The sequence below is a fragment of the Nansenia antarctica genome (assembly GCF_963989245.1).
Source record: "Nansenia antarctica genome assembly, chromosome: 13".
NCBI lineage: Eukaryota > Metazoa > Chordata > Actinopteri > Argentiniformes > Microstomatidae > Nansenia > Nansenia antarctica.
In genome coordinates, this window is record NC_137683.1 from 19,206,161 (window position 1) to 19,220,246 (window position 14,086).

General features: G+C 47.9%; 2 protein-coding genes across 2 annotated transcripts; both read right to left on the bottom strand.

Moving 5' to 3' along the window:
* Positions 1 to 1,277: 1,277 nt before the first annotated feature.
* Positions 1,278 to 6,565, bottom strand: pip4p1b (phosphatidylinositol-4,5-bisphosphate 4-phosphatase 1b; the record flags this gene model as incomplete). The annotated part of the gene is made up of 7 exons (XM_080544056.1): positions 6,417 to 6,565; positions 4,578 to 4,771; positions 3,809 to 3,915; positions 2,751 to 2,859; positions 2,407 to 2,459; positions 1,680 to 1,770; positions 1,278 to 1,421 (listed from the first exon to the last, which is right to left on the bottom strand). The coding sequence occupies exons 1-7, from the start codon at positions 6,523 to 6,525 to the stop codon at positions 1,278 to 1,280; spliced, it is 807 nt and encodes a 268-aa protein (XP_080400182.1). The 5' UTR covers positions 6,526 to 6,565.
* Positions 6,566 to 9,979: 3,414 nt separating this feature from the next.
* Positions 9,980 to 13,932, bottom strand: LOC308169767 (palmitoyltransferase ZDHHC3; the record flags this gene model as incomplete). Its single annotated transcript, XM_080544505.1, has 9 exons — positions 9,980 to 10,071; positions 10,361 to 10,529; positions 10,783 to 10,855; positions 11,211 to 11,331; positions 11,894 to 11,955; positions 12,219 to 12,331; positions 12,618 to 12,691; positions 13,245 to 13,333; positions 13,805 to 13,932. The coding sequence occupies 9 exons, from the start codon at positions 13,930 to 13,932 to the stop codon at positions 9,980 to 9,982; spliced, it is 921 nt and encodes a 306-aa protein (XP_080400631.1).
* Positions 13,933 to 14,086: the final 154 nt, after the last annotated feature.

Sequence of the window (14,086 nt, forward strand, 5' to 3'; positions counted from 1 at the left end):
CTCCTTCTGAAGTACGCACTCCTTCTGAAGTGCGCACTCCTTCTGAAGTGCGCACTCCTTCTGAAGTACGCACTTCTTCTGAAGTACGCACTCCTGAAGTACGCACTCCTTCTGAAGTACGCACTCCTGAAGTATGCACTCCTTCTGAAGTACGCACTCCTTCTAAAGTACGCACTCCTTCTGAAGTACGCACTCCTTCTGAAGTACACACTCCTTCTGAAGTACGCACTCCTGAAGTACGCACTCCTTATGACGCATGCACTACTTCTGAAGTGTGCACTTTTCCTGGAGCACACACTCTGAAGTATACACTCCAATGTGCATACTTCAGATGAGTGCATACTTCAGGAGTGCATACTTCCGAAGAGTGCTCATGTCAGGAGGAGGGTGGAGACACAGGCTGCATGTTAAGTTAGTTGTTATAGTACTATACCACCACTAGGGGGAGACACTTCTGTACAGTACAAAATTACATCCATTTAAAAATAAATCACAATGTCAAAATCAAACATCTGCCAGTTTTCCCAGGACGTGGGTGTGTGGGTGTGTGTGGGTGTGTGTGGGTGTGTGTGTCAGTTCCCTTATGACCTCAGCTAGGTGTCGTTACCCAAATACAGTAAAGAAGCCGTTCATGATCTGGTCGTAGGTAGTCAGGAAGTTGATGGGAGCTGAAAAGCGCTCTTTGCGAGGTGTGTGTGTGTGTCTACGTGTGTGTGTGTGTGTGTGTGTTTACTTATGTGGACCAGAAACAGTGGGGTGAGGAGAGTTGTGTCACTGTGAACACTTGTGAATATGTCCGGAGGAGGAGGAGGAGGAGGGAGTGTCTCATTGGCCCTGCTGTCTGGAACAGCCCACTAGTGTTAGTACAAACAGCCAATCAAATACAAGCTGGTGATTTCATGGAGAAAAAAAAAGAAGAAAAAAAGAGAAAGATTTGATTTCATTTGATTTCATTTGATACGAAAAGCTACCTTTGTGGTCGGATACCTCCCTCTCCCTTTCTGTCCTCCTCTCTCTGTCCCTCTCTCTGTATCTCTCCCGCTCTCTCTCGCTCTCTCACTCTCTCACTCTCTCTGTCCCTCCCTCTCTATCTCACTCTCTCTCTATCACTCTCTTCTTCTCCTCCTCTCTCTCGCTCGCTCTCTCTCTCTCTCTCTCTCTCTCTCTCTCGCCCTCTTTCTCCCTTTCTCCCTCCGACCCCATCCACCCACCCATCCTTCCTTCCCTCTCCTCTCCTCTCACTCTTACACAGTCCTCTTCCTCCCTCCCTCCCTCCTCTAGTTGAGGTTAGATATGGGGTCACTGATCTTCATGCAGGTCCAGTAGCAGGTTCTGGCCAGGGTCAGCAGGCCCAGCAGGACCAGCACCACCCAGGAGGCGTAGATCCCTCTGTGCTGCCTGGCCTGGCTCCACGTACCCACCTACACATACACACACACGCAAAGACACACACAGACACGCACACACAGGAACGCACACACACACACACACACACACAGAGTCAGTACCTACAATAGCAAGTGATAATAACAACCACACCCACCCATCCACCCGCGCACACTCACACTCACACTCACACACACTCACATTCACACTCACACACACACACTCACATTCACACTCACACTCACTCTCACACTCACTCACACTCACACTCACACTCACACACTCACACTCACCACTAGCCCTGCTGTGGCGGCGCAGAAAAGCAGAAACAACAGGAGACACCATAGACCCCTCCTCCTCGGGTAGCGCTGGCCAATCGAAGATCTGCAGGAGAGAAACAGGAAGAGGGTCACAGACAGCTGGAAGGAAGAACAATAAATGTCATTAAGATAGATACACACACACAAAAAGGACTGTCTCTCCCATACCATCCCCACTGCATTAATAACATATATATTATGGATACCTGATTACCTGAACACGACCTAGCTGAACTCCGTACTGCCCCATATTGCATACTGTACGATAGTGTATTACATCTCACTGCAACCTGCACTGCATTTCTTGCACACCTGACTATTACTTGTCATGTAATGTTGATAATAATGTTGATATGCTGATTTGCTACTACTTATTCTATTATTGTTGATTTGCATTCTGCTGCTATTGCTACTATGGCCGCTATGGTTGACTGTTTGTTTTATAGCTTATTTTATCACTGCTATTGTTGATTGTTGTTGGATTTTTATATCCTACTTTTATATAGGATTTCTATATCCTGCCTACTTTATTATTGTTTTGGGATTGTACTGCAATGCCAATGTCAATGAACCTGAACCCAAGAATTTTACTCTGTGTATCCGTACATTGATGTAATGAAAACTATTCTGATTCTGATTCTGACACACACACGCACGCACACAGGCGCACACATACACACATACACATTGAGAGACTCACACTTTGCGGCAGTGGGGACAGCGGGCCAGTGTCCTGTCTGAGAACTCTGTCCACTGAAACACAAACACAGTCTGGTCACACTACAGACCATCTGAAATACACACACACACACACACACACACACACACACACACACACACAAGGTCACACTACAGAACGTCTAACATACACACACACTCTCTCTCTCTCTCCCTCTCTCTCTCTCTCTCTCTCTCTCTCTCACTCACACACACACACACACACGCACGCACGCAATACAGTCACAATGTATTGTGTGTGGTGACTGTATCGATGTCGTGGATAGTGATAGTGATGATGATGATGATGATGATGATGGCTCCTACCAGGAAGGTGTTGCTGCAGTGTCCACAGACTACCCTCACACCTGCTGGCTGCTGGGGCTCTGGGCTGTCTGACCCAGCATGCACTGGGCCCAGGTTGATGATCCTCTTACTGCAACACAGGCCTCAGATCAGCTACTAACTACACACCTCAGAAAGTTACTAACCCACCACTGTAACACAGACCCCAGATCAGCTACTAACCCACCACTGTAACACAGACCTCAGATCAACTACTAACCAGACTTCAGATCAGCAACTAACCAGACTTCAGATCAGCAACTAACCACAGACCTCAGATCAGCTACTAAACCAACCACTGATCTCATTTACATTTACTTTTTTGGCATTTAGCAGACACCTTTATCGAAAGCAACTTACAACAAATATATTTGTAAGTGAATCATCTATCAATCAGACATCATAAGACATGTAATCTCTACTCAGGCCTGGGCCAGTCATAATGGTAGAATGCTAGAAGGAAGAATTCTTTTTTTTAAATATAATATTATAATTCTATTATTCTATTATATTATACAGTAGAGAAACTGAACAGGGGGATGGAGAGGTTTCAGGAGGGACAGTTAAGGTGTAGCCTGAAGAGATGGAGGTCTTCAATCTGCAGCAGAAGATAGGGAGTAACTCTGCAGTCCTGACAGCAGTGAGAAGCTCATTGTCTGATCTCAGATCAGCTACTAACCACAGACCTCATGTCAGATATCAGCAGATCACTTGATCACAGGTCAGTGATCCTCTTACTGTAGCAGCAGACCTCAGACCAGTTACTATCCTGTAGGTGTACCACAGACAGATCATACATAACTGACTCGAGATCAGATACTAACCTCTGACTGCATATTCTCACTGTAAAGACAACCCTAACCCAGATCACTGTAGACAACCCTAACCCAGATCAGTTCCTGTCCTCCTATAAAGCTACCCCCTCTCCTCCCTTCCTCCTCCTCCTCCTCCTCTGCATCCCTCTCCTCCCACCTCTCTCTCACCCCCATCTCTCTCTCCCTCACCCCATCTCTCACCCCCCCCCCTCCCCTCCCCCTCACCAGTAAGGCCGGGGACAGGCGATCCTCTGGGAGGTGACCTTGCAGATGAGCAGACAGTTACAGGGACAGCGGACATACTTCTTCCCTACTGGAGCATTCTTTATAGGCTGGAGAGGGAGGGAGGGAGGGAGGGAGGAGAGGGAGAAAGACAATAATTAATATGTTCATTACTCACACCTGCATGTACGTGTAGCTTTATGTATGTGTATGCAAGTACTGTACATGTGAGTGTGTACAACATATAAACTCCTCAAAAGAAGTTTGGAAACGTTATTTCGGTCGATTGTTCCTCCCCTTTAATAATACCAACTGGTACTGTATTTTATATCCTTGGATAGCCTGACTGACCTTTACAATGAGGTACAACTTGTAAGGATCATGCATTCGTGGAATGAGCAACACAGCTAAACGTGTGGGTAGCGGGCCAAAAAATGTTGCCAAAATCCCCTTCAATATTCTGTTGGACACCCAAGGCTCATCAATGCGTGTGCATATTAGGCAGGTGGTCATAATGTTTTGGCTCATCAGTGTGTGTGTGTGTGTGTGTGTGTGTGTGTGTGTGTGTGTATTCAGATTCAGATTAATTTATTTATTCAAGGGACAGTGCATATTAATAAAACAAAAATAAATTGTAAATACGCCAGAGTTAGCCCGAAAGCTAGTTTTCATCCGCAGTCCCTATGCCATGATGTTGTATACGGTTCCCTGGAGGAAAAAAGTACATTTATGTGTGTGTGTGTGTGTGTGTGTGTGTGCGTGTGGTCCTCACCGTGGCCTCGTTGCAGACTCCACACTTGACCACGTGCTGGTGGGTCTTCCCGTCCACGCTGATGGCGCTCTGGCAGACCCTGCAGCTGATGACCGGGGCGCTGCTGCTGTCTGGGCTGCCCTGGGGGGAGTAGGGAGGGGGGGGCTCACCCAGCAACACCGGGGGGACCGAGGGACTGGGGAATGGAGGGAAACCTGGGGGGTGAGAGAGAGAAAGAAAGTATGAGAGGTGAGAGGAAAAGGATGAAAGGATGGAGAGAGAGAGAGAGAGAGAGAGAGCGTGAGAGAGAGAGAGTGAGAGAGAAAGGGTGAGAGCAGAATGATGGAGAAAGAGAGTGAGAGGTGAGAGCAAAAGGATGGAGGGAGAGAAAGGGTGAGAGCAAAAGGATGGAGAGAGAGATAGAGAGGTGAGAGGAAAGGGATGGAGAGAGAGTGAGAAAGAGAGAGAAAGGGTGAGCAGTGAGAGGAAAAGGATGGAGAGAGAGAAAGAGAGGGAGACAGAGGAGAGAGAGATGCAAGGAGGGAGGGAGGGAGAGAGAACAAGAGAGAGTGAGAAAGAGAGAGAAAGGGTGAGCGGTAAGAGGAAAAGGATGGAGAGAGAGAGAGAGAGAGACGGAGGGAGGGAGAGAGACAGAGGGAAGGAGGGAGAGATGCAGGGAGGGAGGGAGGGAGAGGGACAGCGTAGAGAGGTGAGACAGGGAGAATAGGAGAATAGGAGGTACAGTGAGAGAGAGAGGGGGAGAGAGAGAGAGGGAGAGAGAGAGAGAGAGAGAGAGAGAGAGAGAGAGCACAGAGGGAAGTGAAAGCAAAGACGATGACGCGCGCAGAAAGAGAAAGGAAGTGTATCTAATACCACAACATGAACAAATCTCAGCTGCTCTCCGTTACACTCAAACAACCAAACATGCAACCATGCAAGTTTCAGTCCCATCAAGGCATACCAACCCAAGTGCTTCCGATTTGGCTTGGGTCAAAATCAGATGTATTTAGCTGAAAGGACAGCTGGGTCGACAGCAAATCGCTGACGCCTGATTTCTAGTATCAGAGCTATACAATAATACTGTCTGTATTTGTGGTCGAGTATCCTAAACGGGCCACCCTATCCTCCCACTTCCACGCCAACATTGGCTATTTGAATTCTGTCTGTGCTAAAATAAATAATAATTGTAACACAGACCTCAGATCAGATACTAACTCACCACTGTAACACAGACCCCATTTCAGCTACTAACCACAGGCCTCAGATCAGCTACTAACTACACACCTCAGCTCAGCTACTAACCCACCACTGTAACACAGACCCCATATCAGCTACTAACTCACCACTGTAACACAGACCCCATATCAGCTACTAACCACAGACCTCAGATCAGCTACTAACTCACCACTGTAACACAGACCCCATATCAGCTACTAACCACAGACCCCAGATCAGCTACTAACCACAGACCCCAGATCAGCTACTAACCACAGACCCCAGATCAGCTACTAACCACAGGCCTCAGATCAGCTACTAACTCACCACTGTAACACACACCTCAGATCAGCTACTAACCAGACCCCAGATCAGCTACTTAACCACAGACCTCAGATCAGCTACTAACTCACCACTGTAACACACACCTCAGATCAGCTACTAACCACAGACCCCAGATCAGCTACTTAACCACAGACCCCAGATCAGCTACTAACCACAGACCCCAGATCAGCTACTAACCACAGACCCCAGATCAGCTACTAACCACAGACCCCAGATCAGCTACTAACCACAGACCCCAGATCAGCCACTAGGCTAAACAGTTGACCTTAGATCAGCTCATGTAGCCACCTCGCTACTCACTCTGGGGTTTGGGAGGAAAGCTGTACGAGCTCACCCCACCGGGGGACAATAAGCCGTTCGTCCCGTCGTGTTGGTCCGCCAGTAGCGGGGACCGCTCACCGTCCTCCATCCCGCCGGGGTGTCTGGTGCCACAGACGGGCTAGTGTTGATCAGACGAGCCTCTGCTGGGTGAGAACCTGGTTCTGGTTCTGGGTGAGAACCTGGTTCTGGTTCTGGTTCTGCGACGCACTCACATGACCACCACGACAGGTAGCGAGGAAGGAGGAGGAAAGGGGGAAAAACAACAACATTGTCACATGATTCATTGATGAAGTGATGGACGGGATGTTCGGCAAATCGGTGGGCTCGTTTTAAGTGGGCGGGGTCTGAAGGCAGCCTGCGATTGGGGGGGTTGGTTTGACAGGTACCCCCACCCCACCGTGACGTGCCCGGAAATGTCAGATTGGTATATAACGCCCTGAGGAATCAGGGATGTTTTGATATAGAAGATCAATTAATGACTGTCGTCTACTTGTAAATCTATGTTTGAAATAAATAATAAATAAATAAAACGTATATATATATTCATTAATTTTATGTTTGCAACTTTAACAATATCCGTTTATCCTCACAAGTTGAACTGGACCTGTTGAAAGTCTTATAAGCACATTTTAATGTCCAAAATATGTCCAAATATAGGTGACTGTGATCAGATAACCTAGATACAATACACATAAAAGGCATGTGACAAGCACGAGCACGCACACTCACTCTCACACACACACACACACACACACACACACACACACACACACACACACACACACACACACACACACACACAACTGACAATGTAATCTATATTAGTTTTACAGTCTTATTGCTCTACTCCCCATTTCTGTCATTTTTCTTTTTAAACTATGTTTGCTTATATAGTGTTGTTTATTACATTGTTGTTGTTTTTATTACTATATTGCTGTCTGTGTCTTTATGTGTTATGCACCAACCACACCAAGTCAATTTCCTGACATAAAGACACAGGCAACGGACTCAGTGGAACAAAGTCCTTAAGCGTTTTATTAAGGCAGTGGAACCTACATTTCCATTTAGGGGATAGAACCTCACTTGTGTGGGGGGGATTAAGACCGTGTCATTAAATGTTTTATCCTTTTATTTCTTACATTGTTTCTCTTTTTTATTGTATCTTTTTACTGTTTTATCTACTTCCCCATCTTTTATAATATTCATTTTATGCTTGCTTGTATATGTTTTTATATTCACTTTGTTTTTATCCCTGTTGTAAAGCACTTTGAGCTGCATTTATTGTATGAAAGGTGCTAGATAAATAAAGCTTTACTGCTTTTACACACACACACACACACACACACACACACACACACACACAAACAAACAAACATACAAACAAAGACTGAGAGTCAAAATTAAAAGTGTTGTTTTCTTTACTTCCGCATGAGTCAGACAGAGAGCTGCATTTCCATACAAACACACAGTTCACAGTCCAGATAAAACAATAAATATCAATAAATGTAAACATTGTCATCATGACACATGATTTCTCCTTTGTACACACATTCCTTCTCGCTGTACCGAACATCAGAAACAGGCATCGTATCAACAGCCATGCTGGCGTAGCCTTCTACCATAGAGATACACCACTAGAGGAGGCACTGGCCATCGCCCCCCCATTCATTACATTAGTGAGTGACAGCTTGACTGGTACATATGGAGGAGTGCATCCTCTAGTGTTTACAGGCTCTATGCCTTCTACCATTTAAAACACACCGCGAAGAAATAACACTGATCCATCCTAGATCCCAATTCACACTTACAGAGCTGAACCGAGCAGGGCTGGCCTGGTTACGCATCCATCCACCATAGTTGCTGAAACAGTGCTGGAAAGGACAACGTGAAAGGAAAATACAGACAATAGAGACAGCACAGTATGGTGATGTAGGATTTGGCTAAATCCAGAAGAGGGCAGTGGTGAAGAAGAAGAAGAAGAAGAAGAAGAAGAAGAAGGAGAAGAAGAAGAAGAAGAAGGAGAAGAAGAAGAAGAAGGAGGAGGAGAAGATGAAGAAGAAGAAGAAGAAGGAGGAGGAGGAGGAGGAGGAGAAGAAGGAGGAGGAGGAGGAGGAGGAGGAGGAGAAGAAGAAGAAGGAGAAGAAGAAGGAGGAGGAGAAGAAGAAGAAGAAGAAGCAGCACAGTACAGTTAGTTCCTGTAGTGTGTAAAGCCCCTATGCAGCCTCAGCGTTCTCCTCAAAGGATGCAAGAGTAGAGCAGCGCCAGTATGTAAACAAGGCAAATTAAACGATGCGTTTAGTAACGATGAGATTAAGCGTCTTTGATCGCCAACGACATGGTTGTTAAAAAAAATAAAAAAAACGAAAGCTAAAGCTAAAGCATGACGATGTTTACAAAGTTTCTCAGTGAATTCAGCATATTAGCGGGGGTGTTTTTGGTGCATTCTCACACATGTAAACGTGAGTTGGGTTTTGATGATTCAGCGCCACGCCGTTCCAACACCCTGGGGAGAAGCCTGAGGCCGCGCCCGTTCAAAACACCTCCGCCAACACAGAGCGGTACCCCAGCATGAGGGGCGGGATTCGAACATAGGTCTCCCACACGGGAGACACAAGCGTCTACTGTTAGGCCAAGAGGACATCCTCAAGGTCCAAGGTCTGGGCAGGGATACCTCATCACAAGTGTGTGTGTGTGTGTGTGTCTAAACCACCCCCGCTGCACTGGAGTCCGAGACCCGGACCGGTACCATGATAACGAAATGAAAGCCGTTGAACAAAATCAGATCAACGTTTCCTTCGTACTGCAGGCAGGTAACACGTCATATAAAATACATCCTTATGTACAGTCAACACAAACAAACGTTCAATACAGAGTCTATGTACACGTACGTAAAAACACACACACACATGCACGCACACGCACGCACGCACTCACTCACTCACAGGTAGAGATCATTGAAGGCGGAAGAGTCTAAAATAAATAATAAATACGTAAGTTGGATACCTCACCTCACAGCAACATTAGTGGTTCATTCCTCCACTGAGGTACAGATAAATACTGAGTGTGTGTGAGGTTGTGTGTCTGTGTGACAGTGTGTGTGTGACAGTGTGTGTCTGTGTGAGGGTGTGTGTGTCTGTGTGAGGGTGTGTGTGTGTGTGTGTGTGTGTGGGTGTGTGTGTGTACAGTAGGGAGCATTATATTGTGTGTGTGTGTGTGTGTGTGCGTGTGTAAAAACGCACACACACACACACACACACCCTGTGTGTGTAATGAGGTATGCACTTGTGTGTGTACAGTGGTCTGTAACACAGTTAGCAGTAGAATAGCATTGTTTTAAAATATATATATAAATACCCCCAATGTTTATCACAACATAACCACCTTCCCTGTCTCCCCTGACATGACCCCGACCTTCGACCTCAGTGTAAACCTGCGGTAACCAACGGCGATGCTGACGCAACGTCCTGCCAACGCCACAGGAATGTCGTGGGAACGTTGTGGGAACGTTGCGGGAATGTTGTGGGAACGTCGTGGGAGCGTCGTTACACGTCGTAATCCGGAACGGCGGAGTAGCTGATCCCCCCGGCGGAGGGAGGGCTGGAATGTAGGGGGAACAGCCAACAGAACACTGACCCTGGGGGAGAGAGGGAGGGAGGGAGGGAGGGAGGGAGAAAGAGAGGGAGGGACAGAGAGAGCGAGAGAGATAAAGAGAGAGATTAGAAAGAGAGTGGAATCTCCAGACTAGACTAGACCTTTGGATTTATATTAAAAAAATGTTTTACATCGGTTCAACATGATTGAAATGTGGTTAATCAAATAAGTTACTATGACGACATGATATAAAAGCTAACTAACTTTTCCTGAAAAGAATGTATACAAGGACACACACAACACTGAACACACAACACCGAACACACACACACCTCTTCCGAAGACCTCCCTGAGCAGTGCGAGCTTGGGCTTGCGAGTGTGTGTGGCGTGTGTGTGGGAGTGGGAGGCGTGAGCGGGAGGCTGGGAGTTGGTCGGCCTGTCCTTCAGCAGCCTGTTCTTCATCTGTTCAATAGGCGTCTCGTCTGTTATAATGGACACCAGCTGAGGGAGGGAGGGAGTGAGAGAAAAGAGAGAGAAAAAGAGAAAGAGAGGGAAAAAAAGAGAGAGAGAGAGAAAAAAGAGAGAGAAAGAGAGAGAGAAAAAAAAGAGCGAAAGAGAAAAAGAGAAAGAGAGAGAGAGAGAATGAACTCTGAAGCAGACTAAAGCGTTTACTAAAACATCACTGGAACCACAGTCTCATGCTGCTGTGGAAAACTGCTGGGAGGTTTTGACCATGACCCGACCACGAATGTACCTGGTCGTAGAAGATGACCATGACGAACACTCCGAACAGAACGGACTCCACCAGCAGGATAATGTAATGAGCTCTGAAAGAGACAGAAAGAAAGAAAGGAGAGAGAGAGAGAGAGAGAGAGAGAGAGAGAGAGAGAGAGAGAGAGAGAGAGAGAGAGAGAGAGAGAGAGAGAGAGAGAGAGAGAGAGAGAGAGAGAGAGAGAGAGAGAGAAAGCAAACATGTTAGATTTTACACGAGACAACTAGAGATTACAGGAACAGTCTCCCTGGAGTAACTTGCCTTACTCAAGGGCCCACTAGTGGTGGTGTTCCCAGGTGGGATTTGAACTATGACCTTCTGATCTCCAACTCACAATCCACTGACTAGGCCATCACTACCACTACCTTCTTCCTACATCAAACACTCCTCCTTTCCGTTCCATGACTCACACTATCAGGTGTTTGCTAGGGGCCTCCTCTCCTTCATTCTCCCCTTCCCCCTCTCTCTCACTCCGTATCCTCCAGACCCACGCAGACACCACCAGGGCCATGGAGTACAGGCTGGCCATGCCTGGAGAGATGGAGAGATAGAGGGACGGAGGGGAGGGAGGGAAGGTGGGAGAGAGAGAGAGGTGGAAGGATGGAGGGGGTGAGAGACAGGTGGAGGGATGGAGGGGAAGGAGGGTGAGAGAGAGAGGTGGAGTAGGAAAGGGGGAGGGGAGAGAGAGGTGGAGGGAGAAAGAGGGAGAGAGAGAGAGGTGGAGGGATGGAGGGAGAGAAGAAGTGAAGGAGAAAGAGAGAGAGGGGTGGAGGGATAGAGGGAGGGGGGGGCGAGAGGGAGAGAGGTGGAGGGAGAGAGAAAACAGGGACAAACAGAGGTAAAGAAACATTGTACCGGTATTAAATATCACAGCATTGATATGCAGTAGCTAAGCACATCAGACAGTATTAGATTGACCAATGGCGTGACTGGACTCATAGATTGACCAATGGCGTGGCTGGACTAATAGATTGACCAATGGCATGGATAGATTGGCCAATGGCATGGCTGGACTCATAGATTGACCAATGCCATGGCTGGACTCATAGATTGACCAATGGCATGGCTGGACTCATAGATTGGCATGGCTCACCCGTATAGAAGAGGAACTGGATGAAGTACTTCTGGTTCAGCTCTCCAACACAGTTATTGATCCTGCAACACAGACAAGGTGAGGGACAGGCACACACATACACACACACACACACACAGGGAGAGGGATGAAAGGAGGATGTAGAAGAGGAAGGGAGGAGAGAGGGATGAGAAGGGAGGAGAGGAGAGGAGAGAGGGATGAGGAGGGAGGAGAGGAGAGGAGAGAGGGATGAGGAGGGGGGAGAGGAGGACAGGAGAGAGGAATGAGGAGGGAGGAGAGGAGGAGAGGAGAGAGGGATGAGGAGGGAGGAGAGGAGAGGTCTCACCAGGGACAGTGGTGATCCATGCGTCTGATGCAGCGCTGGCAGACCCTGCAGTGGTGCGCCCTGGGGGGCCGGTACGTCTCACAGCGACTACACACTGTCCAGCCCTCACACCCCTACACACACACACACACACACACACACACACACACACACACACACAGTTATAACTCACACTGTCCAGCCCTCACACCCCTACACACACACACACACACACACACACACACACACACACACACACACACACACACACACACTGTGGCAACCCCTGGTTCTGAAGGAGAGATAAAGGCCTTCAGCACCACGGACAGAGGCCACCACACCCACAGGGCAGCGCCGTAACAGGCAGATATCTCTCACTCACACACACGCACGCACGCACGCACACACACCTTCACTCACCCTCTCGTTCATGCGTGACGATTGGGACCTCAGGTCAGAGAAGTCCATGGCTGTCTCAGGTAGGGGGACCATACCTGAACAAGAACACAGCAAGACGACACACACACACACACACACACACACACACACACACAACAAGAAGAGACACACACACACAACAAGAAGACACACACACACACACACAGTTATAACTCACACTGACTACACAGCCCTCACCTCTTCACACCTTCACACACACGCACCATATCTGAATAAGAATAACAATCCTCACCTCTTAGGCCTACATTTAGAAACAGCTTTGTCACAGCGAAATAAATAGAACCGATTGAAAAAAATAATAAAAAACCAACAACAAAGTGTGGTAAGGCCCCATGGGAAGAAGACGTGTGACCTCTCTCTCTCTCTCGCTCATCTCTTCATCCTTCACTCTCCTCTCCTCCCTGTGTGTCTCTCCTTCACTGCCCCTGGGTAGACTCTTCACCTCTCCTCCATTTCATCATCCCCTCCTCATCCTCCTTCACTGCCCCTCCTCATCCTTCTCACCTCTGTCTTCAATCTGCCCTCTCTCTCTCTCTCCCTCTCTCTCTCTCACACACACAGACACACACACACACACCTTGAACTCACCAGGGTCAGAGAACACAGCCTTTGAGTGACAGGCGAGGAGCAGCAGCAGAATGACGTTGAACACTGACCCGTGTAGTGTACACCACACACTGAGAGAGAGAGAGAGAGAGAGAGAGAGAGAGAGAGAGAGAGAGAGAGAGAGAGAGAGAGAGAGAGAGAGAGAGAGAGAGAGAGAGAGAGAGAGAGAGAGAGAGAGAGAGAGAGAGAGAGAGAGAGAGAGAGAGAGAGAGAGAGAGAGAGAGAGAGAGAGAGAGAGAGAGAGAGAGAGAGAGAGAGATGAAATACAACAACCAGATTGGGTCAAACTAAAATACCAGGAACAAGGAACTAGAATCGCGTTCTGGTCGTAGGCTCGGACGTAAACACGCGTTGTGTGGAGATGAATGCCGCATTCGTTTTTTTAGGACAATGCCGAACGCAATCATTCTGACTCTACGACCTCTGCTTCACAGACTGGCTTGAGATATAACATGGACATAAGTCTGTCTGGGTGGTCGTATCCAGCCGGAGCTGGAGGCTGTCTGTCTGTCTGTCTGTCTGTCTGTCTGTCTGTCACTCACCTTCCCGAGTAGGCCGGGATGAGGACGTACCGGACCACCACGTAGTCCGCGTAGAACACGCTGAGGTACGTTAATATCAGACAGATGAACCCGCACGGGTCTCGCCGACAGCGCAGGAACAACGCCATGTTTTGGAGCTGGAGCCCCCCCCCTTCTCCGTACCTCCGCGCTTCTTTCCGGGTGACGTTCAAGCACGCAGGGTGACGTGACGTCACTTCGCGACCAACAAAATCCTACTTAATTCAGGGCTGCCAAGTTTCACCAAAAGTTTGGAGTGAGACT